This window comes from Pristiophorus japonicus, chromosome 2 (assembly GCF_044704955.1).
Source record: "Pristiophorus japonicus isolate sPriJap1 chromosome 2, sPriJap1.hap1, whole genome shotgun sequence".
NCBI lineage: Eukaryota > Metazoa > Chordata > Chondrichthyes > Pristiophoridae > Pristiophorus > Pristiophorus japonicus.
Window position 1 is genome coordinate 209,057,240 of NC_091978.1, and position 27,395 is coordinate 209,084,634.

Here is a 27,395-nt window from a genome sequence, read left to right on the forward strand (position 1 = left end):
TCTCTGGTTTCCCTATACTAAATTTCTCCTTAAAAGGTAGGTAACAAATGAAGGCGAGACAAACTGCAGAACAGAATTGGAGATTTTTTACATTTGTTCTACAAATATCTAAAAACTTTCACACTGAGAATCTTGTGCCCTTACTACATAATGCTGTTTTAGTAAACGCAGCTCAACACATGTCCCTGTAAGTATTGTGTGAAAGAAGTTGTACCATGGCTTAACTTTACATTGTATATTGACTTAAACTTACATGTAAATCTTCTAAAAATATAATCTAAAAATGTTTAAATATTGATATAGCTACATTTAAAGGAGGAAGGATTGCCTTATAGACTCACAAGGACTACTAGTTAAGGTTGTCATACTGATTGTTTTCCTGCTGTATATTGATATCATATTCAGCAGAATAAGGGGTCGCCCATTTAAAACAGATGAGGAGGAATTTCTTCTCTCAGAGGGTTGTAAATCTGTGGAATTCTCTGCCCCAGAGAGATGTGGAGGCTGGGTCATTGAATATATTTAAGGCGGAGATAGACAGATTTTTGAGCGATAAGGAAATAAAGGGTTATGGGGAGTGGGCAGGGAAGTGGAGCTGAGTCCATGATCAGATCAGTCATGATCTTATTGAATGACGGGGCAGGCTCGAGGGGCCAGGTCCTGCTCCTATTTCTTATGTTCTTATATTCAAACCATTCAATTTTCCACAAATCAGACTTTTTAATATGCATTTTAGGATTTGGAAAAACAACTCCAAAAGACAGGTAAGAAATTGGCAACATCAAATGCAAACCTACAAAAGATGGAAGATGAAGCTCAGCTGTTGAGAGAGAGACTTTTAGAACAGGAAGCTGAAATACTGCATAAAACAGGTAGGAAAACATTGTCAGTTATATTCAGAGCACATCAAGAAGATAGCGGTGTGAACAGATTTCTAGGCCTTGATGCGAAATCCATGTTGCAGAGTTCACTGAAATACTCCTTTTAGTCAACAGCTCCTGCTCTGCCGGGTCCCTCCATATGCTTTAATTCCAGATTTAAAAGAGGAAAATTATGCAAAGCTGAACTTTGAGCTGCTATAAGCAATGTTTCACTGTGTCCCTTGACAATTCTGTTGGATGTAAGAGTGTTGTGAGAAGTGGTACATGGTTTCTATAGGGTGTCTCACTGAGGGTTCAGGGCAGAAACAGTGACATTAGTGCCATGCCTCAATGAAGGAAGAATAAGCATGTCTATAAAGGTGGGCACATTCACCTTGGCAGTTCTCCCATTATGTGCAAAATTCTCTCCATTTACTCCCAAGTATGGCTGACCTGGGAGACTGCATTGATTAGCTCTGGCAGGTTGGGCTTCTGCTTTAAGAGATGGAGGCCTTCAGCTCCGAAGAGAGACAACCTCTTTCACAGTTTTCCTATAGTAGGACCTCCAGTGAATTGGGGATAACTGCCAGATCTTCCCCACATTTTGAAACGATTATTTAACCTCCACCCATATACTGCATTCCTGAGCTCTCCTTTAAGGGCAAGCAGCAGCTCTTTAAGCGATGCTGACTCGCCCAGTTTTGAAACCCCAGGCAACTAGCTCACAGGCTTGCCTCCAGTTGCATATTTTCCATGCACAAAGAGCCAATTCAAATCAAGGGGAAAGGCTTGACTTGCAAAATTTGGCAACAATCAGGCTCCCTGCTGCTGATGTGGGCACAAATGTGCCACATGCTGGTGCAACTCCATTTTTGATGAAGTCCCAAAATTGAAGCAAGGTTGCACACAGGCTGAGTGCCAGTAACCCTGGCCAGTGCAGTGGGGTATGTTAGGCAGACCATCCATGGAGTACGCTATGGAGAACCAGTGCCCGATGAGTATTAGCATAATCGACCCTCCCGTATGCTGAATGCCATATTTTGAGTGCTGCCTGAGTAAGCATAGCAAATACCCTATCATGTAGTAAGGAGAGACTTGGAGGCAATATAATAAGCTTGATATAAGATTTTAAATTCAGCTTTCTGGTGCTGTGCAGACTCCATACCTCTCCCAAACGTCATCATTCTGAATTGTCCTCCCAGTGTCTCTGTAGTGCCTTGAGCAAGCACTGAGTCAAGACCGAAATGCCTTCCAATTTAAAGAAGGGCATAGCTTGCAGGAATAGAGATTTACAACTCTTCTTCAATCTCTGACCAGAAGTGACCATAGAATTCATTGTTTCAGGCATACATTCTTGAGATGAGTTGACCAAAAAAAAATGAATTAACATCTGACAAATCCATTTCTCCAAAATGCTTAGCCAAATGAAGCAAATCCAGATGCACTCTTGAGCAATTATCATTTCATACAGAAATCTCTCAGTCTAATTTGAGGACCCCTCACATTTTTAATAGATGTAACTATCATAGCTGTGTAGAAATAGAGTGTTCTGTCTGTTCAATAGGTCAAGTTGGAGTTGGTGCCTGTTAAAAATTACATGTTGGGTACAGAACTAAAAGTGAACATCTGAATATCTGTATTATGTGTACTAAACCTATTTTTTAACGGTCATCCTGTACTTGTACCAGCTACACAAGTTTGTGCACTAAAAATTATAGAGTAATTTGTGTGGTGGTTGCTTTGCGCCCAAGCATTTGACTCTTTTTGTACATTACTGCTGGAGAGTTGTTTTTTAAATTAGAATTTTAAAGCTGATATCAAAAACATATTAATGCTAATATAAACAACATTAACAAAGTTGTGACAAGTGCAAGATTTTGCTGGTAGCCTTACTTGTTGCAATGACCAATTACTAATTACTAGGGCTCGTTGTTTCTCCAGCTGCCATGCCCAAGTCACATTGTTGGTATTAACAACTGTATGTCATACATTGAGCAATGTATTGGTGTATTGTATTAACGGGCCGGATTTCTTCCATATAAATGGCAACACTCCTGTGGTTTTCAGTGGGAGTAAATTACGGTTAATATTTGACATGTGAAATTCTTATTATAGGTGTCTGAGGCTTAGCGTCTTCAAGATGGGCTGAATTTCATTGTCACAGTTTGCCTCGGCATTAATGTTGGTATAAAGAACAATTTGCATTGGTAAAAGTTATTAGATCCACATTCATTGATGGAAGAGATTTTAGATGGTGCCCGATAAATATTAAAAGCCTCATTTGAATATATATTGATGTTTTTGTACCATTATCCTCTTTGGGATGGAGTGCAAGGACAGGTTGTGATCTCTTTATTCAAAAATGCAAGCATCAACTATATACACCACTCAAATGCACAAATAAGCAGAGGGGTTCGTGGCTTTATTAGTTGTGCTTTTCTGAGATGAGTGCGTTGCCAAGATGTTATTTTAATTTAGTTGATAGCATTTCTAGTGCCACATCACTTCTGTGTTCCCACCACTCCCCTAACAGTGTGGAGTGGAAACCCTGTGCTGTTACTAAATGTGCTAACTAAGCATGTCGCCGCCAGTGTGCCAGCGCAGCCTTCGGCCGTCTGAGGAAAAGAGTGTTTGAAGACCAGGCCCTCAAATCTACCACCAAACTCATGGTCTACAAGGCTGTAGTAATACCCACCCTCCTATATGGATCTGAGGCATGGACGATGTATAGAAGGCATCTCAAGTCGCTGGAGATAGATCACCAACGATGTCTCCACAAGATCCTGAAAATCCCCTGGGAGGACAGGCGCACCAACATCAGTGTCCTCAACCAGGCTAACATCCCCAGTATTGAAGCATTGATCACACTCGATCAGCTTCGCTGGGTAGGCCACATAGTACGCATGCCAGATACAAGACTCCCTAAGCAAATGCTTTATGCGGAGTTCCTTCATGATAAACGAGCCAAAGGAGGACAGCGGAAACGTTATAAGGACACCCTCAAAGCATCGCTGGTAAAGTGCGACATCACCACCGACACCTGGGAGACCCTGGCCATAGACCGCCCGAGGTGGAGAAAGTCCATCAGGGAGGGCGTTGATCTCTTCGAGTCTCAACACAAAGAGCATGAAGAGGCCAAGCGAAGGCAGCAGAAGGAGCGCGCGGCAAACCAGCCCACCCACCCCTTCCCTCGAAGAATGTCTGTCCCACCTGTAACAGGGTCTGTGGCTCTCGTATCGGACTGTTCAGCCATCAAAGAACTCACTTTGGGAGTGGAAGCAAGTATTCCTCGATTCCGTGGGACTGCCTATGATGATGATGTTGCTAAATAGGGATAGATCCATGATTATGATACTAATGTTGTTTAGTGGTGACAACATGGGATACATTTAATTTGATGTTTCCAAACTATGACTGGATTTTGGGACTCTTGTGCATTAAGAAAACTGGTTTTCATTGCCTTCCACATGAAGACTTGAAAAGCATCACAGAGCTGTAAGCCATTATTACAGATGGGTCAGATTTAACATTTGAGCTACACACAAGAACTCTCACTTACTGCTTATTCCTCATTAATATGATGATTAGATCTGTTGTACATCATCCAGTTATACTATTGTTTATCTTTTTCACATCCAGACGAGAACAAGGATCTGTCTATATCCGAACACAATGCTTTTGCACAGGTGGAAGACTTAAAGAACCAGCTGTCAGAGCTACAGCAGCAGTTAACAGTATGGGACCAGCAACAACAACAGGGGAATAAAGACGTTGAGGCTGAACATAGTCAGCAGCTGACACAGGTATGACTGAGACCAAAAGAACTATTTTGCACAAATTAATTTAAAGTAAGACAATGAGATTATGACATCATAATTCCCTTACATTTCTATGTCCAGAGATTTTCTGTGTACCTGTGCAAACCATCGGTACATAATTTAACCCTTCGGTCACCAGGCAATTCTGCAGATTTTGGACTGAGCAGCTTTTTAAGAATTTACCTCATGCTGTGATGCTGAAGCACACTCCATTATTACAGTAATAATAGTCAGATATGAGGAGGAGCTTTTTTTTACTGAAATAAAGTTTTATTAAAATAAACATCTAAAAAGATTAGTTAAAATATAAAAGATTAATTCAAATTATTTTTTTTAGAAACATTCTTTTTTGATCCTTATTTTCTCTACCTTCCCTCAGGTCATTTTTCCTTTTTTTCCAACATTAATTTCTATTTTATAATATTTCCCAGCAATTGTATCTTAACAATTATTTACCTATTTCTTACTGGTTTTTGTTTTAAATCTTAACTCACTGGGGGTCAAATTGGTCCTCGGCGGTAGTACAAAACGTGTAATAATGAATCAACAGCCTGTTTTACACCATGCCCGATATTTTTTTCCATTTGAAGTCAATGCAAAATAAAATCAGGCGCAGTGTAAAACAGATGGCCAATTCTCTGTCGCCTGCTTTGTGCTACTGTCGAAGACCAATTTCAGCCCTACTGGTTTCCCACCAGATTCTCTGAACCGATTTCTGAGCTGTGACACATAGTGAAAAGAAGTGGCTGAAAAACAGTCCCAAAGACCATTTTTCTCAGCCGACCAGCTCTGAGAAAAAACATTTGACCCCATTGCATCACTGAAGTGACAACATTAATTTTCTGACACATTTTTGAGCTTGACACAACTGTTTGATAACTTGTTGGTTTTACTCCAATTGAATGGGTGCTGCTATAATTTACATATCGCTAGCACTAGAGGAGTTACGTTTAGGTTTAGTGTGGTATTCCAATCTGGTGAATCAATTTTAGTAAATAGAGAACTTGGAATGGGAACAATGGAAGTTCTATGCATAGAGATATTCTTAAAGTGGAAAAAGCTTTGTTTTGTTTTACTTTTTTCAATGATTATAGTATATTTTTGCTTCTGTTATTGCAGTTTTTCATATTTTTCATATTTCAGTTTTTTCATTTTTACTTCAGAAAATTTTTGGGGGGTGCAGTTTACTTCTTAAGATAAGTTTATTTCAAAAATGCCTCAAATATAGTACTTTGTTGTTTCTGTAGTACAAGGTGATAGAGAGTGCCAGAGATTAGGAGGCTCCAGACCATATTTGCAGACTTTGGCAGACATACTTATCAATAACCAAGGACAACTAGCACAACTTCCTGTGGATGCCAATTGCAGAGGTTTGCTATCTGAAGCAAGCACAGCTGCAGGCAAATTGCAATGCAGGGATGGCACATCCATCAGCTATTAGGCTTGTGTTTCATTTCTCATAGCTATCATGCTGCTAATAGATCAAACAGGTGCCTGATGTATTTGTCCCCTCACCCACTGAATAACATGACCCTATTGCTCAATGTCACTGCACTGTTGTATTTTCCAAAGCACAAGACATCAATGATGGCTGTCATATGCCCGACCTAAAGCTCATTCTGGGTGACTGTAAGCGACCAAGCTAGTGTTACAGCGGTTTGATGTGTAATGCTCTTGGAAGATGTGAATGTGAAATTGCTTTCCATTGTAAGTTGCAGCTTCAATGTGTGCCCTACTGAAGTACAGTATGCTTGAGATTTAGTGAAAGAGTTATAAGGTTACATGAGGGCTAGGCAAGTGTGAACAACATGTGTGGGACAGTGTGGGAAAGGCAATATTATGTGGCCTATAAATGGCACTGTTGGGTAATCGTATCTTCCTACATTCCTTATTGTATGCTGTCTTCTTTTGCAACTATTCCCGGGTCCTGCAAATTGTGTGCACAAAGTTCAGTTTGCTCACCACCTTCTGACAGGCAGGGAGCACTTTCATCTTGAGAGGAGGGTGCTCTGGAGTATCCTCTTTGTGCTCACCTCATGCAGCAATATGTCCAGTTCAGTAACCATCAAGCAGAGGGTAAGATGTGCACCATTCAGTGCTTTCTCACAGGCTCCATTTCATACCTCCAAATTGGGTTACCTTTGGCCAGTATTGCCCCACCCCAAGCTGTTTTTGAAAAGGTTAACAAATATAAAAAGAATTATAAAGGTACAAAAATGTCAAAGATTCTCCCTTTCCATGCTGCCACTTTACCTTTAAGGAGCTGTATCCCTTTCATATTTTGCAGCACTCCCAATGTGCCATGTGCTAAGCACCACAATAGCGTGAATTCAACTATTTACCCTGCTAGTGTGTATGCCAAGTGTACAGGGGTATCTGACAATTCGGAAAGATAGACAAGAAGGGAAAGGAGGTGGGGTAGCTCTGTTAATAAAGGATGATATCAGGGCAGTTGTGAGAGACGATATTGGTTCTAATGAACAAAATGTTGAATCATTGTGTGTGGAGATTAGAGATAGTGGGAAAAAGTCACTGGTGGGCGTAGTTTATAGGCTCCCAAATAATAACTTCATGGTGGGGCGGACAATAATCAAGGGAATAATGGAGGCATGTGAAAAAGGAACGGCAGTAATCATGGGGGATTTTAACCTACATATCGATTGGTCAAATCAAATCGCACGGGGTAGCCTTGAGGAGGAATTCATAGAATGCATACGGGGTTGTTTCTTAGAACAGTATGTTACAGCACCTACAAGGGAGCAAGCTATTTTAGATCTGGTCCTGGTAATGAGACAGGAATAATAAACGATTTCCGGGTAAAAGATCCTCTCGGAATGAGTGATCACAGTATGGTTGAATTTGTAATACAGATTGAGGGTGAGGAAGTAGTGTCTCAAATGAGCGTACTATGCTTAAACAAAGAGGACTACAATGGGATGAGGGCAGAGTTGGCTAAAGTAGACTGGAAACACAGACTAAATGGTGGCACAATTGAGGAACAGTGGAGGACTTTTAAGGAGCTCTTTCATAGTGCTCAACAAAAATATATTCCAGTGAAAAAGAAGGGTGGTAAGAGAAGGGATAACCAGCCGTGGATAACCAAGGAAATAAAGGAGAGTATCAAATTAAAAACCAATGCGTATAAGGTGGCCAAGGTTAATGGGAAACTAGAAGATTGGGAAAATGTTAAACGACAGCAAAGAATGACTAAGAAAGCAAGAAGGAAAGGAAAGATTACGAAAGTAAACTTGCGCAAAACATAAAAACAGATAGTAAAAGCTTTTACCGATATATAAAACGGAAAAGAGTGACTAAAGTAAATGTTGGTCCCTTAGAAGCTGTGAAGGGGGATTTAATAATGGGAAATGTGGAAATGGCTGAGATCTTATACAATTATTTTGCTTCGGTCTTCACAGTGGAAGACACAAAAACCATGCCAAAAATTGCTGGTCACCGGAATGTGGGAAGGGAGGTCCTTGAGATAATCACTATCACGAGGGGGGTTAGTGCTGGACAGGATAATGAGACACAAGGTAGACAAGTCCCCTGGTCCTGATGAAATGCATCCCAGGGTATTAAAAGAGATGGCGGAAGTTATAGCAGATGCATTCATTATAATCTACCAAAATTCTCTGGACTCTGGGGAGGTACCATCGGATTGGAAAGCAGCTAATGTAACGCCTCTGTTTAAAAAAGGGGGCAGACAAAAGGCAGGTAACTATAGGCCGGTTAGTTTAACATCTGTAGTGGGGAAAATGCTTGAAGCTATCATTAAGGAAGAAATAGCGGGACATCTAGATAGGAATAGTGCAATCAAGCAGACGCAACATGGATTCATGAAGGGGAAATCATGTTTAACTAATTTACTGGAATTCTTTGAGGATATAATGAGCATGGTGGATAGAGGTGTACCGATGGATGTGGTGTATTTAGATTTCGATAAGGTGCCACACAAAAGGTTACTGCAGAAGATAAAGGTACGCGGAGTCAGAGGAAATGTATTAGCATGGATAGAGAATTGGCTGGCTAACAGAAAGCAGAGAGCCTGGATAAATGGGTCCTTTTCGGGTTGGAAATCGGTGGTTAGTGATGTGCCACAGGGATCGGTGCTGGGACCACAACTGTTTACAATATATATAGATGACCTGGAAAAGGGGACAGAGTGCAGCATAACAAAATTTGCAGATGACACAAAGATTAGTGGGAAAGCGGGTTGTGTAGAGGACACAGAGAGGCTGCAAAGAGATTTAGATAGGTTAAGCGAATGGGCTAAGGTTTGGCAGATGGAATACAATGTCAGAAAATGTGAGGTCATCCACCTTGGAAAAAAACACAGTAAAAGGGAATATTATTTGAATGGGGAGAAATTACAACATGCTGCGGTACAGAGGGACCTGGGGGTCCTTGTGCATGAAACTCTTTTTGGGAGTAAACAAAAAACATTAAACCGTGCCCCCCTGATCTGGGGGAAACACCAAACATTTACAGGCCCTTTTTTAGTTTTTTGTGGTTTTTTGGGGGTTTTTTTTGGCACAAAAACATATTTATTTTCCAAGTGCCCCCTATAAAAGGGGAGGGGGACACTAAAAGCACCGGCAATTAAAACAAATTAACTTAAAAACATAAAATCAAATTAAAATTTGGTTGCCGGGCATGACGATGCACTCCAGTCCCTCCGGTGCATGAATTCCAAAAAGTTAATTTGCAGGTGCAGCAGGTAATCAGGAAGGCGAATGGAATGTTGGCCTTCATTGCGAGAGGGATGGAGTACAAAAGCAGGGAGGTCCTGCTGCAACTGTAGAGGGTATTGGTGAGGCCGCACCTGGAGTACTGCGTGCAGTTTTGGTCACCTTACTTAAGGAAGGATATACTAGCTTTTGAGGGAGTACAGAGACGATTCACTAGGCTGATTCCGGAGATGAGGGGGTTACCTTATGATGATAGATTGAGTAGACTGGGTCTTTACTCGTTGGAGTTCAGAAGGATGAAGGGTGATCTTATTGAAACATTTAAAATAATGAAAGGGATAGACAAGATAGAGGCAGAGAGGTTGTTTCCACTGGTCGGGGAGACTAGAACTAGGGGGCACAGCCTCAAAATACGGGGGAGCCAATTTAAAACCGAGTTAAGAAGGAATTTCTTCTCCCAGAGGGTTGTGAATCTGTGGAATTCTCTGCCCAACGAAGCAGTTGAGGCTAGCCTATTGAATGTATTCAAATCACAGATAGATAGATTTTTAACCAATAAGGGAATTAAGGGTTATGGGGAGCGGGCGGGTCAGTGGAGCTGAGTCCACGGCCAGATCAGCCATGATCTTGTTGAATGGCGGAGCAGGCTCGAGGGGCTAGATGGCCTACTCCTGTTCCTAATTTTTATGTTCTTATGTTATGTTCAGAAATTCCAGTGCAGTGCAGCAAGGTTTGCATTATCAGACCTGTAGGTACCGATATTTATGGGGAAGCGGGGAGGGAGCAGGAGGACCAGTTTTGTGGTCGGGAAACCAGGAAGAACGGGTTTGCCTCAGGACCTGCCGAATTTAATGACAGGACCTGATTACCATTTTTGGAATACTTTTTGCGGCCACAACCAGCCTGATTGAGGGGCAGACTGGCTGTTGGGCAGGTAAGCCTGTGGTATCGGGCCACAGCCGGGGAGCGTGGAGAAGGTTGGGAGAGATCAGAGGTTGGGGTTGGGGGGGAGCGGGGGGGAATCACCAAATGCGGGCCTGGAGAAATCGGGAAAGGAAAGGAAGAAGATTGTGGGGAAAGTGGAGGACATTGGGGGGGTTGTGGAGGAGATCGTGGGCCGGAAAGGACACCGGATTCTGGAGGGGGAGGGTTGGGGATCGGTCCGATCTCTGGGGAGGTTAATAAGGTAGCCTTTATATTTGTTGGTCTTTCCAAAAGCTGCCTGTGGTGGGGCAACACTGGGGAAATATTCTTGCTCTTCTGGCCCACAAACAGTCATGGAAAAGCACTTACCTGTTCCATGCAGTAGTCCTCATCTCTCTTCAGCTGCAGGCTGAAGAGGCCCGGGAAACGCAGCCAGCCAGCTTCAAAGCAGGAACAAAGAAAAAATCTGAGACACGCAGCCTCATTAAAATATTTCACTGAGCGCCCCGCCTCCTGAGAGTGGGTTGGTCCGTCCCACCTCCATTAAAACCAGAAGTGGGCGGGTTCGAGGCAGTGTTTTTTAATTTTAACTTCCTTCTGACCGAAACCCACCCATTTTCTGCTACGGGGTGCATTTTTCCTGTCAATCAACATGGCAGAATTATAGCTGAGTTTTCAAAACAGGCTGGGCATTATGGACACTCCTCCACCATCTCTACACCTCCCACCACCCCTGCTCCCCCACCCACCAAACACCCCAATTGCCATTTTAGGTTGGCACTAGTCAGACAGAGACATGCACTGTGCACACTCCAATCAGGTCCATGGGTCATAGAGCCAAGGAAGCCCCGCAAAGTTTGAAATTATTTTGTGGGGCCCGGCACACCCCTTCCTCCTGTTGAGCTCCTCCACACCGACCCCAGTGGCATTGTTTGAGATTCTAGGGCCCCTTGCAATTAGGGTTCCCAAATCTCCCACTTTCAACAGGAGTCTACCGGAATGGGTGATTGGTGTTCCAAGTTCTGCTTTTGGCGACGCAGGAGAAACGGTCCTTCTTTGCATGGTTCACGCATGTGCAGTACCCCGGCTTTCGAGTCTTGCAACCATGTGTTATCTGCACCCTGCTGATCTCCCGCAATTCGGAACGCACTACGTCATTGCCGTTTGTGATAATGACAGCATCGTGGCCAACGAAAATCGCCTGGAAACTCTGATTAAGAAGTTTGCAGATGATATAAAAATTGGCAGTGTGGTTAATAATGAAGACTTCAATAATTCAAACTTCTTAATCATGGCCCCTACATTGAAGTCTAAATCATTTATATAAAGCACAAAATGCAAGGGACCTAGTACTGAGCCTTATGGAATCCCACTGGAAACTGCCCTTCAGTCACAAACACCCGCCGACCATTACCCTTTGCTTCCTGCCACTGAGCCAATTTTGGATCCAACATGCCATTTTCCTTTGGACCCCATGGGCTTTTACTTTTCTGATCAGTCTGCCATGTGGGACCTTATCAAAAGCCTTGCTAAAATCCATGTCGGCTACCTCAAATACGCTACCCTCATTGACTCTCCTTGTTACCTCCTCAAAAAATTGAATCAAGTTCGTCAGACACGACCTTCCCTTAACAAATCCATGCCAACTGTCCTTGATTAATCTGTGCCTTTGTAAATGACATTTAATACCATCGCTCAGATTTTTTCAAATAATTTCCCACCACCAAAGTTAGGCTGGCTAGCTTGTAATTACTCGGTCTAACCCTTTCCCAATTTTTAAACAATGGTACAACATTAGCAGTCCTCCAGTCCTCTGGCACTACATCTGTAGCCAGAGAGGATTGGAAAATTATGTTCAGAACCTCCGTTATTTCCTCTCTTACTTCTCTTAACAGCCTGGGATACATTTAATCTGGGCCTGGAGATTTATCCACTTTCAAAGATGCTAAACCCCTTAATATTTCTTATCTCATTATGTTTATTTCATTTAATATTCTTCCTCTTCCTTATCTACATTGTCTACATCGTCCACTGAATTCTACTGATTCAATAAAAACATTGATATAAGTAACTTCTTACTAAAGTTCTGTACAATTTTCACAATGCACAGCAAGTTATAAAAATAATAAATAAAACCAAATCCAAACCTAATTCAAATCACTGACTCGCACACCTCACTGCTGGAGCCCAGTCCTCAAAGAGAAGCACCAAAGCTGCCTGACTCCAGAACAAAACACATTATACAACAGCGCATATCACAGGCCGACATGAACTCTCCCTCCCTCAATTTGTGTTTCTCTCCCTCCCTCCCCAGTTTGTGTTTCTCAATCCCTCCCTCCCCAATTTATGTTTCTCTCTCCCTCCCAAGTTTGTGTTTCTCTCTCCCTCCCTCCTCAATTTGTGTTTCTCTCCCTCTCTCCTCAATTTGTGTTTCTCTCCCTCCCTCCCCAGTTTGTGTTTCTCTCCCTCCCCACTTTATTTCTCACTCCACTAGTTTGTGTTTCTGTCTCTCCCTCTCTCTCCCTCCCCCAGTCCCCCATTTCAACCTCGTAATGAAGCGGCGTGTTCCAAATAGCTGGGATATGTTTCTCCCGAGCCGCCAACAGCACGCTGTTGCCCATTTGCCCATTCCTGTAGACTCCTGCCTAAAGCGGGAGCATTGGGAACCCTATAACTGGTGGATGGGCATACCTTAAACCTGTGTTGGCCTAGCATGGTGACCCTTTCATCATATCAAGGTCTGAATCCATTTGATGCAAACATTTCCAGAAGCTCTCTGCTGCACCAGACTGGGGAGAAGCCAGCTTTGTGGTTAATGTTTTGCAGTTCATTGCATTTTCTGTCTAGATCTGCAGTGAAAGGTATTTTTTTTAAAGATATATTTTGAGTTCTTTGTTGACAAGTGAAGATATTGCAAATGTTGCAAGCTGTCCTAATATCTCCTTATGTGGCTCGGTGTCAAATTTTGTTTGCTAATCATTGCTGTGAAGCACCTTGGGATGTTTTACTACCTTAAAAGCGCTATATAAATGCAAATTATGTCGTCAAAAAGTTTTTTATGGCTTGTTGATGTTTTATTTCAATATTATATTTACTCATTTATGCCATAGATGAAGCAGAATAATTTTTTTGCTTTATAGGCTATTGATGCTCTTACTCGTGAAAAAGAAGAGCATCACAAAAGGCACGAAGAGGAGCTGAAGAAATTGAAGCGAGTGGCTGAGGAGGAGAAGCTTCGTCTGAAGGAGCAGCTGATGAAAGGATTGGAGGAGCTGGTAAAGAAACACACCACTGAAATCAAGGCAGTACAGACCTCAATGGAATTAGAAAGAAAAAGGCTGCAAAAGGTGCTTGCTGTATCTGAGTTATTTCTTGACCATACTATATTAGATGTTTAAATGATGCATATTTATAGGGAATATTTACTAAGATAAGAATGACCTGGTTTTGAATTCCAACCCTTCCCTCGCCCAGATTGATGGGAAGAAATTTTTTTTGTCCCGACAAATCCAGTCCAGTTATTTTCATAATGTAAGGCTGCCTATAATTCAACCATAAATTATCAATCTTACTGGCTAGATGGACTGCAATGATCTTTTCCAGCACTATGCATTCGTCTGTTCCCAGGGTTGGCTGGTGTACGAAATGCGAATGTCGTAGAAGTGGAGTGGAATGCTGTTCTGCAGTTTGAGTTGAGTCATATTGTTGGAGCTGAGTAGCAGGACACATTGGTCTGTATTACTTTTTCCCTACTAATATGCAACACTTTGCTACTTTGTGCTGCCCCATTTAGTTGCCTATCTGAGATCAAACACCAACTCAACCAGTCAGGGTGAATGAGACAGAAAGCTCCAAGTCAAATTCATGGGCTGGATTTTCCATTATTTTGGCATGCATAACGCCCACTTAACATCCATTTTAATGCTGAAATGAGGTGTAACGCCCAGATATCGCCCATTTAGCCACAAAATGGAAAGTGACGCCCATTTTTTGGATACTTATCACCGAGTGTTACTTTTGCCATGTACATAACGCTGGGAAAAAATAATACCGTCCGCCCACTTTTTTTGGGCGGAATCATCAGAATGGGCGAAACCAATACCCATAATATCGCCCAGCGTTACTTTCCATATGTAATTAACGCCGAGATTCAATAATACCGTCCGCCCACTTTTTTTGGGCGGAATCATCACATTTGCCGAAACTAACACCCAGTATATCGCCCAGCGTCACTTTCAGCACCTCGCACACATCTCGCCCACAATATTGCTCACCCAAAACACCGCTCTGAAAAAGTTGAACTGTTCTGAACTAATCACAGCGGTGTGGACGCCATTTTGCAAATCACAGGTCGCTTCATTGAAAAGGCTGCTTCAACTTTGGGGAAGTTCTTCTCAGGTAAAGTGACCATCTGAACAGACATATTTCCATACTGCAGGTGTCTTTTAGGGTGGAAATTTATTGCTTGTGAACAAGCGGCATTATACTTTTATTGGAATGGGGCCAGCCATTTCTCAGCCTGCATCAATTACTACACAGATGCTGCAGATGCTGCAGAGTGCAAACGGCACAACGTCTAATCCACAGCATTATATGCTCAATCTAAGACAACCCAGACTGAGGAGGAGATCCAGACCATACAAACCCTGCACTTACAGGGAGAAGCTGTCTTACCTCGACTTATCTGAGAGCACCTGCCTTCGGAGACTGCACTTCCACAAAATGGTTACCAGTGAAATATGCCGGCTCATCAGGACAGACTGGCAGCCTGCCAGCACCTTCACGACATCACTGTCCGTCGAGGTCAAGGTCACCGCGACACTGTCGTTCTACGCGTCCGGTTCTTTTCGGGCCTCCGTGATCGACATTTCTCCTCTGTCTCAGCATGCCACACATTGCTGCATTAGACAGGTCATGGAGGCCCTGTACGCACGTATGATGGACTTTATCAGCTTCCCTATTGTTATATATGTGGACTTGTATTTACTCTGTACAGCCACCAGTAGACTCATCCCCCTGGAGTCCCAAGGGATCCCGTAATCTCTTGGGAGCACAGGTATTTAAGGAGGCCTCACAGGTTGGAGAGGCACTCTGGAGACCTGCAATAAAAGACTAAGATCATACTTTACTTTGAGCTCACAGTGTTCAGTCTGACTCTTTCTCCATATATAACAACTTGCAACGAGATACAGATAGTGAACCCAAAAATGCAGAGAACAGTGGGCATCCTGGATAAATTCTCGGATGGAGATGATTGGGAAACTTTTGTGGAGCGACTCGACCAATACTTCGTGGCCAACGAGCTAGATGGGGAAGAGAGCGCTGCCAAATGAAGGGCGATCCTCCTCACCATCTGTGGGGCACCAACGTATGGCCTCATGAAGAATCTGCTCACTCCAGCAAAACCCACAGAGAAATCGTACGACGATTTGTACACACTGGTCCGAGAGCATTTGAACCCGACGGAAAGCGTTCTGATGGTGAGGTACCGATTCTACACCTACAAAAGGTCTGAAGGACAGGAAGTGGCGAGTTATGTCGCCGAGCTAAGACGCCTTGCAGGACATTGCGAATTTGAAGGACATTTGGAGCACATGCTCGAGACTTTTTCGTATTGGGCATTGGCCACAAAACCATACTTCGCAAACTTTTGACTGTAGAGACCCCAACCTTGAGTAAGGCCATAGCGATAGCCCAGGCGTTCATTGCCACCAGTGACAATACTAAGCAAATCTCTCAGCACACAAGTGCTGTTACAAGTAATATGAACAAAGTGATATTGTTTTTGAATCGTAACGTACAGGGCAGGTCACACATGCCTGCAGCTGCACGTCCGCAGATGTTTCAGAGTCCACCATCAAGGGTGATGACTGCAAGGCCATTAACACCTTGTTGGTGCTGCGGGGGTGATCATCATTTCCATTCATGCCGATTCAAGGGCTGTGGAACAATGGGACACCTCCAACGTATGTGCAGGCGAGCTGCTAATCCTGTTAAACCTGCAAACCACCATGTTACAGAGGTGGACAGATCCATGGAGGATTACAACGAACCTGAGCCTCAGACTGAGGAGGCAGAGGTACATGGGGTGCACACATTCACCACAAATAGTCCCCCGATAATGCTGACTGTTGAACTAAATGGACTCCTGGTGTCAATGGAACTGGACACGGGTGCGAGCCAGTCCATCGTGGGCAAAAAGACTTTTGAAAGACTGTGGTGCAACAGGGCCTCAAGGCCAGGCTTAACTCCAATTCGTACGAAACTAAGAACTTACACGAAAGAACTGATTCCCGTAATTGGCAGTGCTACTGTAAAGGTCTCTTACGATGGAGCGGTGCACAAGCTACCACTCTGGGTGGTACCAGGCGATGGTCCCATGCTGCTCGGCAGGAGCTGGTTGGGAAAGTTACACTGGAACTAGGACGACGTCCGAAAGCTATCGCCCGTTGATGACACTTCGTGTGCCCAGGTCTTAAACAAGTTCCCTTCACTGTTCGAACCAGGCATCGGGAAAATCGAAGGAGCAAAAGTGAAGATCCACCTAATTCCAGGGGCACGACCCATCCATCACAAGGCGAGAGCAGTACCATACACGATGAAAGAAAGGGTAGAGATCGAGCTAGATCGGCTGCAACAAGAGGGCATCATCACACCAACTGAGTTCAACGAGTGGGCCAGCCCAATCATTCCTGTCCTAAAGGGAGATGACACCATCAGAATCTGTGGAGACTACAAAGCATCTATCAATCGTTTCTCCCTGCAGGACCAATACCCACTACCAAAAGCTGACGACCTCTTTGCAACGCTGGCGGGAGGAAAGACGTTCACGAAGCTGGATCTGACTTCAGCCTACATGACGCAGGAACTGAAGGAATTATCGAAGGGCCTCACCTGCATCAACACGCACAAAGGTCTTTTTATTTATAACAGATGCCCATTTTGAATTCAATCAGCGGCGGCAATATTCCAGAAAAACATGGAAAGCTAACTGAAGTCGATCCCGCACACTGTGGTCTTCCAGGATGACATCTTGGTCACAGAGCGGAACACAGCCGAGCATCTGCAGAACCGGGAGGAGGTTCTTAGTCGACTCAACCACATGGGGCTCAGGTTAAAATGCTCGAAGTGCATTTTCCTGGTGACCGAAGTGGAATTCTTGGGAAGGAGGATTGCGGCGGACAATATAAGGTCCACCAATGCGAAGACGGAGGCAATCGAGAATGCACTGAGGCCACAGAACGTACGGAGCTGCGGTCGTTCTGGCACTACTGAACTACTTTGGTCATTTCCTACCGGGTCTCAGCGCACTGCTAGAACCACTGTATGTCTTACTACGGAAAGGGGGCGAATGGGTTTGGGGCAAAAGCCAAGAAAATGCCTTTGTAAAACGAGAAAATTGTTATGCTCAAACAAATTGCTTGTGTTGTACGATCCATGTAAACGTTTGGTACTAGCATGTGATGCATCGTCATATGGCGTCGGGTGTGTATTGCAACAAGCTAATGATTTCGGGAAACTGCAACCATTTGCTTATGCATCCAGGAGTCTGTCTAAGGGTGAGAGAGCTTACAGCATGATTGAGAAAGAAGCGTTAGCGTGTGTCTATGAGGTAAAGAAAATGCATCAATATCTGTTTGGGCTAAAATTCGAATTGGAAACTGACCTTAAGCCACTCATATCCCTGTTTTCCGAGAGTAAAGGGATAAATACCAATGCATTGGCCCGCATCCAGAGATGGGCGCTCACGTTGTCCGCATACAACTATGCCATCCGCCACAGGCCAGGCACAGAAAGCTGCGCCAATGCTCTCAGTAGACTGTCATCGCCCACCACGGGGGTGGAAATGGCGCAGCCCGCAGATTTAGCCATGGTTATGGAAGCATTTGAGAGTGAGCAATCACCCGTCACTGCCCGGCAGATCAAAACTTGGATAACCCAGGACCCCTTATTATCCCCGAGTCAAAAGCTGTTTGCTTCATGGGAGCTGGTCCAGTGTCCCCGTGGAAATGCAGGAAGAGATAAAGCCGTTCCAGCGGCGCAAAGATGAAATATCTATACAGGCAGACTGCCTTCTGTGGGGCAAACATGTAGTGGTTCCCAAGAAGGGCAGAGACACCTTCATCAATGACCTCCACAGTACCCACCCAGGCATCATTATGATGAAAGCGATAGCCAGATCCCACGTGTGGTGGCCCAGTCTCTATGCGGACTTAGGGTCCTGCGTTCACAGATGGAATACATGCTCGCAGTTAAGCAATGTACCCAGAGAGGCGCCACTAACTTTATGGTCTTCGCCCTCCTAACCGTGGTCTAGGGCACACGTTGACTATGCAGGCCCATTCTTGGATAAAATGTTCCTTGTGGTTGTAGATGCATACTCCAAGTGGATTGAAGGTGAGATAATGTCGGCTAGCACGTCCGCTGCCACTATTGAAAGCCTGCGGGCCATGTTTGCCACACGGCCTACCCGATGTCCTGGTGAGCGACAACGGGCCATGTGCTGAGTTCAAAGAATTCATGACCCGTAACGGGATCAAACATGTCACATCTGCCCCGTTTAAACCAGCATCCAATGGTCAGGCAGAGAGAGCAGTGCAAACCATCAAGCAAGGCTTGAAGAGGGTAACTGAAGGCTCACTGCAGACTCGCCTATCCCGAGTCCTGCTTAGCTACCGCATGAGACCACACTTGCTCACTGGGATGCCACCTGCTGAACTGCTCATGAAAATAGCACTTAAGACAAGGCTCTCTTTAATTCACCCTGATCTACATGACCAGGTAGAGAGCAGGCGGCTTCAACAAAGTACATACCATGATAGCGCAAATGTGTCACGCGAGATTGAAATCAATGATCCTGTATTTTATTGAATTATGGACAAGGTCCCAAGTGGCTTCCCAGTACTGTCGTGGCCAAAGAGGGGAGCAGGGTCTTTCGGGTCAAACTTTCAAATGGATTCATTCACCGGAAACACTTGGACCAAATCAAACTCAGATTCACGGACTATCCTGAGCAACCCACCTTGGACCCTACCTTTTTTGATCCCCCAACATACACACCAGTGGCAACCGGCACCACAGTTGACCATGAAGCAGAACCCATCATCCATAGCAGCCCAGCAGGACCCAACACACCAGGCAGCCCAGCAAGGCTAGCTGCACCGCAGTCCAGTGAGGGACAACAAATGATTCAACAATACCAGCTTTCACACCGAGACGATCAGCCCCAGATCAACTCACATTGTAAATAGTTACACTATTATCTTTGTGGGGGAATGTTGTTATATATGTAAACTTGTATTTACTCTGTACAGCTACCAGAGGGCTCATCCCCTGGAGTCCCAAGGGATCCCATAATCCCTTGGGAGCACAGGTATTTAAGGAGGCTTCACAGGTTGGAGAGGCACTCTGGAGACCTGCAATAAAAGACTAAGGTCACACTTTACTTTGAGCTCACAGTGTTCAGTCTGACTGTTTCTCCATACATAACAACTATGACCACGGAGGCTCAGACTGACAGGGTTGGAGCATTCTACCGAATTGCTAAATTCCCCAAGGTGCAGGGAGCAATACAGTGTACTCACATCGCCATGCGGGCACCTTCTCAGGACCCAGAGGTTTTTCGCAACAGAAAAGGATTTCACTCCCTGAAGGTCCAACTAGTTGTCGACCACAACCAGATAATTATGGCAGTGAATGCCAAATGTCCGGGCAGCTTCGATGAGGCTCACATCCTGCGTGAGAGCACTGTCTCTGACATGTTTACCAGTCAGCCACAAGGACAATGCTGGATGCTCGGTGACAAAGGATATGGCCTAGCCACCTGGCTTATGACTCCCCTGCATGACACCCACACCGAGGCCGAGAAGCGATACAATGAGAGCCATAGAGCCACACGCAATGTGGTCCAGAAAACAATTAGTGTGCTTAAGCAGCGGTTTAGATGCCTGTAGCACTCGGGAAGGGAGATGCAATACAACCCTGAGCAAGTAGCTCAATTCATATTGGTTTGCTCCATGCTGTACAACCTGGCTATCAGGAGAGGACAAGAATTGCCAGAAGGGACCGTTGGTCCACCTCAGGAGAGAGAGGAAGCGGAGGATGAGGGGCTGGATGCTGATCTCGGGCCAGACAATCAGGCTGACTATGCAACTGTGCCCATGCCCCGCTCCAGACCGCAGGAAAGGGTCCGTGGTGGCTACATAGCTGCAAGACTCTTACGTCAGAGCTCATAAATGAGTGATTTGCCTGAAAGAATGTTGCTGTTATTGACACTGCTGTGTGTGCAGCTCAGACATCAATGGTGGGCATCACCTTGATGCCAGTTAAAGCTTAAGTTGATTCAAGTTCAGTGTAATTATACCCTTTCATGTTAAGGAATCATCAGTGTGTAATGGTCCAGCTATCTGAGACAATGTGCAACAAGGTTATGTTGAATAAAAAACATTTAATACGACCATTGGTCTGAAATCATAAGTATCACGGGCAAAAACACTCCCCCACCCCACTTTTTAGATCATTGACATCAATCAAATGGTCAACATGTCCAGCAATACAGAACACAAATGCAAATCAACAGGGTGGTCCCTTTCCCCCCATGCATTACAACAAATTGCATATACCGAGATGAAGCTATAACAAAGCCATCACCTGCGGACATGCACCTCACTGTCCTTTCCCCCTCCCTTCTTCACCCCACCTCTACCCCTTCCCCTCCTCAGTCCACGCCGCCTGGCCGAGGAGCTCCTCAGGCGGTGCCTCATTGGGGGGGATGAAGGCAGAGCCAGTGGTTACGCGGGTACGGGAGCGGGAGGTACCAAAGTGGGAACATTCTCGGATCCAGAAGCAGGATCCTGGGCACTGGGGGTGTGGAACCTAGGGTTGGAGTCCTGTGCCTCGAGTGTTCCTGGCTATTGCCTCCAGGGCCTCCGCCATCCGCGGAAAGTACTTCGTCATGGTGCCGTAGATGGTGGCCAGCTGTCGGGATATGTCCCCGAATGCATTTAGGATCTGGTCACCTGTCTACAGTCCTCCTAGACAACTGTACCATCTCTCCGCTCTCATCTGGCGCTCGTGGACAAGACCTGCCACGCCCACGAAACCTCCGCGGGAACGGCGCCGTCCTGGGGACAACTGTGGCGAGGTGCTTGATACGTACAGAGTGGAGGTGAGAATGGCCAGAGGAGCTCGAGATGGCCTTGGGGTGGAATGGCTACTGGAGCGTGGCGATGCAAACTCCTCGAAGTCCGCGCTCTCATCCGTGAGAACAGACCCAGCTGATTGACGGGCGAGAATCGGACCTTCTCAGCAGCAGATGTAGGATCATCCGCCGACTCCTGCCCCATGCCCCCACCTACTGGCCTCTGTGGTCTTGCCTTGAGATGCGCTGCTGGCTGAACTGCAAAAAACAAATGAGGTTATTAGAGGAGAAAGGGGTGCTCGGGTCACAAGGTGAGTCCAGCACTACTCACAGCATGTGCACGACAAAAGTACCACTGCTATCAAAATCATCACAGACATCACATTTCATGACCAGCAACACATTCTGTATTGCAATGATTTTCATTAGGCCAGCATTATTTATAGGATAATTTTAGAAATCATCTATCATATATGATTGTTTGGATATGAGTGGGTGTGGCATCTATTGACTTTAGATCATGCAATGATGTATACTTTACTCACGTGGCATCACTTCAGGGTCTGCAGCTGCCTGCGGGGCCGTCCGGGGGTGCCTCCCCAGGAGTGTGAGCATCCGCTCCTCAATATCAGTGAGGTCGCTGGTGGCCCCCCATCCATTCGCCTCTGCTCAGACCTATTGGTCAAGAGCTTCTTCTGTAAAAGGTGACAGGACAACATGGCATAAGATCATTGCGTGATATCATTGCTAGGTAATGTCACAGAGACTGATACAACACATAATCAACAGATGTAATCATGATTATTATGATAATTATCATTCTTTACCTAAAGACGTGCACCGTGGCCGCAGGCTTTGAGTACAACATTCCCGGTAAAAGTGAAAGACCTCACATCTGCTGATAGTCACTCATGACTCTTACAAATCAAATTATATAAATACATAAGTACATGTAAATAAATGTAATACTCTTGCAGATCCGACAAGGTCGTTCCATTGCTTGTGGCATTGGTTGCCCTCACACACCTCGTTGGTCGCTGATAAGACCACCTCTGCTATCTCGGCCCCTATCTTCTAGTAGACCTTTAGGGTCAGCTTCCCACGCCCTCCCTGGATCAAATCACCCCAGCGTGCCTGAACCTCCTGCATGAGGGAGGCATTAGCCTCGTACAAGAACCTCCTCGCTCTTTTGCATCCTCCAATGTGTTCCTCTCCCAGCTCACTACTTTCGCCAGCGTCAATCTCCATAGTGTGCTGTGTCGCCTCCTCCTCTCCCTCCATTATAGGCACCAAATTCGGGAAAATATCTGGCTGGTAACAGCTACGTTTTTTTGGCACAATTTGCTATAAAGCTTGAAACGCTCCCTCCTTCCTCCCAAAGCAGCCACACCACACCCACACACACCTTCACTCCCTCTCAGCTGCCTCTCACCATGTCTCCTCTTATGCACTTGTAATGATAACCCTTGACCTCCTGAATCGCAGGAATCGAGCGTTGCCATGCCATTGCTAAAGACGGCGATATTTTATGGTAGAAGTTCAGAGAGATTTAACGCTAACGCTCATTTCATATTGCTCATGGTAACGCCCAATTTTAAAATGGAGACTAGGGGCTTTGAAAATGCCCAACAAGCTGGCAATCTGAAAACCCATTTTTACCGCCTACGCCAGAAATCACGCCCATTTTTGGGCGATCTGCACAAAAGTGCAAAATCTAGCCCCATGACTTTCATTGGGTGTCAAGTGCTCCTAACACTTTGAGCTACTGGGTCACCTTATGTCAACTCACTTCATGATGAATCTTGACATGAGGTAATCTGTCCTCCAGCAACAAAAGTCATGATATTTGTGCCTGGAAGCTAATACAGCACCATATTTAGGGAGTGTAAACATAGCTGTGGGCAATTGTGCCTGCTTCAGTTATTGTGATAAAACATTATTTTCAGACAGTTAACGTAGTAGTACTTTCAAATAAATTAGATTCTATGAGTTAATAACAAAAGTGGGCCGAAATTCAGGGTCTCAGAAAGACCCGTTACGGCCGTTTGCGGCAGCCATGTGGCTGCCACTTTGTGATCAAATGACCGCCCCGACCCAAATTCAGGTCAGGGATTTTTCGGCCTGGACCCGATTCTGCCGCAATGCCGATGACCGCCGCAAGCGCGTCAACAGAACGCTCACCGCCACTCTCCCTCACCTGAAAAATAAACCGAGCGAAATTCACCTAAAAAAAAATCAATGCCTCACTGCGTGGTGCCCGACAGCTTTTTCTGTCGGTGCACCTTATCCGGAGTGTGTGCGGCCCGGCTTCCCGATCGGCTGGCAACATAGTGCCCACGGGTTCGGCTGGGCCACCAACAGGCAACCCGGCTGAAACCGTTCCTGGTGGCCCAGTGGCCGAAGATAAAAAATGACAGATTCTCTCCCCTTTAATGGATGGGAGAGAGCGTGGTGACACACACGCGCTGTGATGTCACCACCACTCCACCGCTGATTGACAGCGGCAGAATCCCGGTCCCGACCCAAATTCAGCCCCTCAGTCTGCCTTCCTGTTGATCTCCCGCCCCCACTATGACCGCCTTCCGGTGGGACTTTGAAAATCGATCATATGGCCGCCTCATGGATCCCAGCAGTAAATCCAGGAAAAAAGTCATAGGTGCGTCAGCTTTCTGGCGTACCTGAATTTCGGCCCCAAAGTCTTTCTACAATAACTAACATCTGTATTGCAGGAACTACAGAATCAGTTAGAAAAAATTAACATCAAAGTCGAGAATGAAAGACGACTGTTAGAGAAAGAAAAGGAGGAGCTTTACAATAGACTTCAGGACTCTCTGCAGCAGGTGAGCACCAATAGAGCCATATATTATTGCAGGTGATGATCAACTTAATCGAATGTTGCTTACTCAGAATTGATTGGCTTTCTAGATTTCCAGGATGGAACGTTTAATGAAGCAGAGCAATAAGAGCACAGAACAAACTGACTTATATTCTACACAATTGCAGGATACTCATGAGAGCTTACTGCAGGAGCGGGAACAGGCACTCAACCAGATATCAGAGCTGCAGGTGGGAAATGCATGAGAGAGTGGTCAAGAGAAATGGTAATTTAGCTAAAATTGGCTGTTTATTGGAATGGGAAGGGGGCAGCAGTAAAATTTATTGCGGCTCCAAATCAAATGTTATAAAATCTTGTTTAATTTGTAACCCGATCAATATTTGCACGCACTTAGTTCAAATAAGCTGTCTTTTTAAATCACAGACCCTTATATTGGATTGATGTTAAATCTGGCATTTGGAACAAAGACAATTATTAACTCAGGTTCCGTGTCAAATAGGACATCACTAGCAGGCTTACAGAAAGTTTAAATGTACTTGTTTAATGAAAGCTAATTAGTTAGATTGGGGCAGTCTACAAAGTTATTTCCAAATGCAAGTGGGCCATTTCTGATATATTTTGACTTTATCGGTTTGCCTCTTCCTCCTTATCCCAGTTAGTGGAGTGATAGGTTTTATGCGAGCTAATACCTAAAGGCATTTATCAATCTGTAAGGACCACAAGTAATTCTAATTTTGAAGTTCAACTCTATCTATAGCAAGTTATTTTTGTATAATCATCTAAAGAAATTCCATTTGCCCATGATTGTTTGCTTATACCCATTGTAACCGGGAAAAAGCTGCTAATTGTTGAAGGAGGAAAGATTCACTTTCCGTTGGAGGCGAGGAGGGGGGGGGAGCAAAGAGATAACAAAAAATAAATGAGATAATTATAAAAAGAATAAGTGTCAACATTTTAAAACATTGGAGTCAGGATTGAATATGTTAATACATAAAGCATTCAAAACAAAATTGGAAGTTAGAAGCATTAATAACAATAGAGGGATGCAATATAGTTGCTATAACACAGGCATAGCTTCGGTTTGGACAGGACTGAGAACATAATATAGGTTGTAACATTTTCAAGAGAGATAGGGAGGGATTGCCGTGTTATAAAGGATTCTATCACAGCACTAGAACGTAAGGATGCCCCTGGAGGTTGTGCTAAGGTAAAATTCAAATGGATAGAGTTAAGAAATCGGAAGGGAATGATTCAATTCTCAGTATAGATTACAAACCACCATACAGTGGAGATGAGATGGAGGCTGAGATTTGCAGACATTTCACAGAGATATGCAAAACAATGGCGTAATAAGATTGAGTGATTTTAACTGCCCCAAAATGATTGGAATAAAGTTAATGTATTGGTCAAAGTGGGAAACAGTTTTTAGAATGCATCCAAGACTACTTCGTGGATCAGTATGTTTCTCCAACAGGAAAAGAACCATTGCTCGATTTCATTCTTGGAAATTAAGTGGGATATAACTGATGTGAGAGTGCAACAATTGGGAAACAGTGACCACAACATAGTTACGATCAATGTAAAAATAGAAAAGAATACTGAAGAGTCATAGATAATGGTGCTGCATTGGAAAAAGGTCAAATTCAGCGATATCAGAAGGTAGCTGGCTATGCAGAAAAGTTAGAAAACTGGACTGCAGATCAGCAGTGGAAAATGTCAGATATGAGATGCATTTAAATATATGCAAAATCAATATATTCCCATAAAGTGATAATGGGGTGCATCAAAGAATAAAGTTCCATGGATAGAGAGATTAAAACTAAAATATGACCTAAAAGAGAGGATCTGATAAAAAGTAGGGCTAAAATACTGAAAATATTAGCAATATAGAAAATGTAGTAGGGAGGAGGAAAGGGAGATTAGAAGGGCTAAAAGGGAATATGAAAAACACTAGCACTAATATAAAATGTAATAGTAAAGATTCTTATAAGAATATGAAATATAAATAAGTAGTTAAAGAGAGTTTAAGGGCACTCACAGATGATGGGGGAAATCTAGTTGTGATGAATGAAGGTTATGGTGGATATATTAAATAAATATTCTGCATCAGTAGGAAGAATGAGGAGAGACAATATAAACAAAATGGTACAATTTTAAAGGGGGTGCAGGAACAGAGAGATAAACAAATCGTTGAAGGTGGTAGGACAAGTTGAGAAGGTTGTTAAAAAGGTATATGGGATCGTTGGCTTTATTAATAGAGACATAAAGTACGAAAGCAAGGAAGCCATGCTAAGCCTACATAAAACACTAGCTAGGCCCTAGTTGGAGCACTGTGGCCAATTCTGGGCATCACACTCCATGATGTCAATGCCTTGGAGAGGATGCAGAAGAGATTTACTGGAATGGTACCCGGGATGAGGGACTTCAGTTATGTGGAGAGACTGGAGATGCTGGGATTATTCTCCTTAGAGCAGAGAAGGTTAAGAGGAGATTCTGAACTGTTTTGATAGAGTAAATAAGGAGAAAATGTTTCCAGTGGCAGAGGACAAAAGCAAAATACTGCAGATGCTGGAATTTGAAATAAAAACAGAAAATGCTGGAAATTTCAGTGGGCCAGGCAACATCTGTGGAGAGAAACAGTGTTAACGTTTCAGGTTGATGATCCTTCGTCAGGTCTGGCGAATGTTCGAAATTAACAGATTCTTAAGAAGCCTTGAAAGGGGGAGGGGAGGAAAGAACAAAAGGGAAGGTCTGTGACAGGGTGGAAGGCAGGAAAGATTTGAGAAACAAAAGGGATGATGGACCAACTTGAGATGGTAATGGCAGAAGTTAGAAAAAGATGAGTGTAAATAGGGTATGAATGGCAGAATAATTACCAGCTGCCATAGGAAACAGAGAAAGAAAAAAATACATAAGATCAGGGGTGGGAATTCTTTTTAAAAAGGAGGAAAGGGAGCAAAATATGGGCAGAGGTTATGGTCTGAAATTGTTGAACTCGATGTTGAGTCCAGAAGGCTGTAAATGCCAAAAGAAAGTTGAGGTACTGCTCCTTGAGCTTATGTTGAGCCTCGTTGGAACAGTGTAGGAAGCCAAGGATGGAGAGGTCAGAGTGGGAGTGGAGCGGAGAAT

The 27,395-nt window shown here is 44.3% G+C and overlaps 1 protein-coding gene across 3 annotated transcripts in view; it reads left to right on the forward strand.

Moving 5' to 3' along the window:
- The window catches only part of LOC139243617 (protein FAM184B-like), a 418,508-nt gene that overhangs the window by 316,447 nt on the left and 74,666 nt on the right, over positions 1-27,395 (forward strand). The window contains exons 3-7 of one of the 3 annotated variants that reach the window (XM_070870807.1): positions 737-872; positions 4,500-4,663; positions 13,431-13,637; positions 24,160-24,270; positions 24,356-24,496. In XM_070870807.1, the coding sequence (XP_070726908.1) occupies positions 737-872; positions 4,500-4,663; positions 13,431-13,637; positions 24,160-24,270; positions 24,356-24,496 (759 nt within the window). The remainder of the gene's footprint in view (positions 1-736; positions 873-4,499; positions 4,664-13,430; positions 13,638-24,159; positions 24,271-24,355; positions 24,497-27,395) is intronic. The other 2 variants (XM_070870810.1, XM_070870811.1) reach the window with 2 other exon arrangements.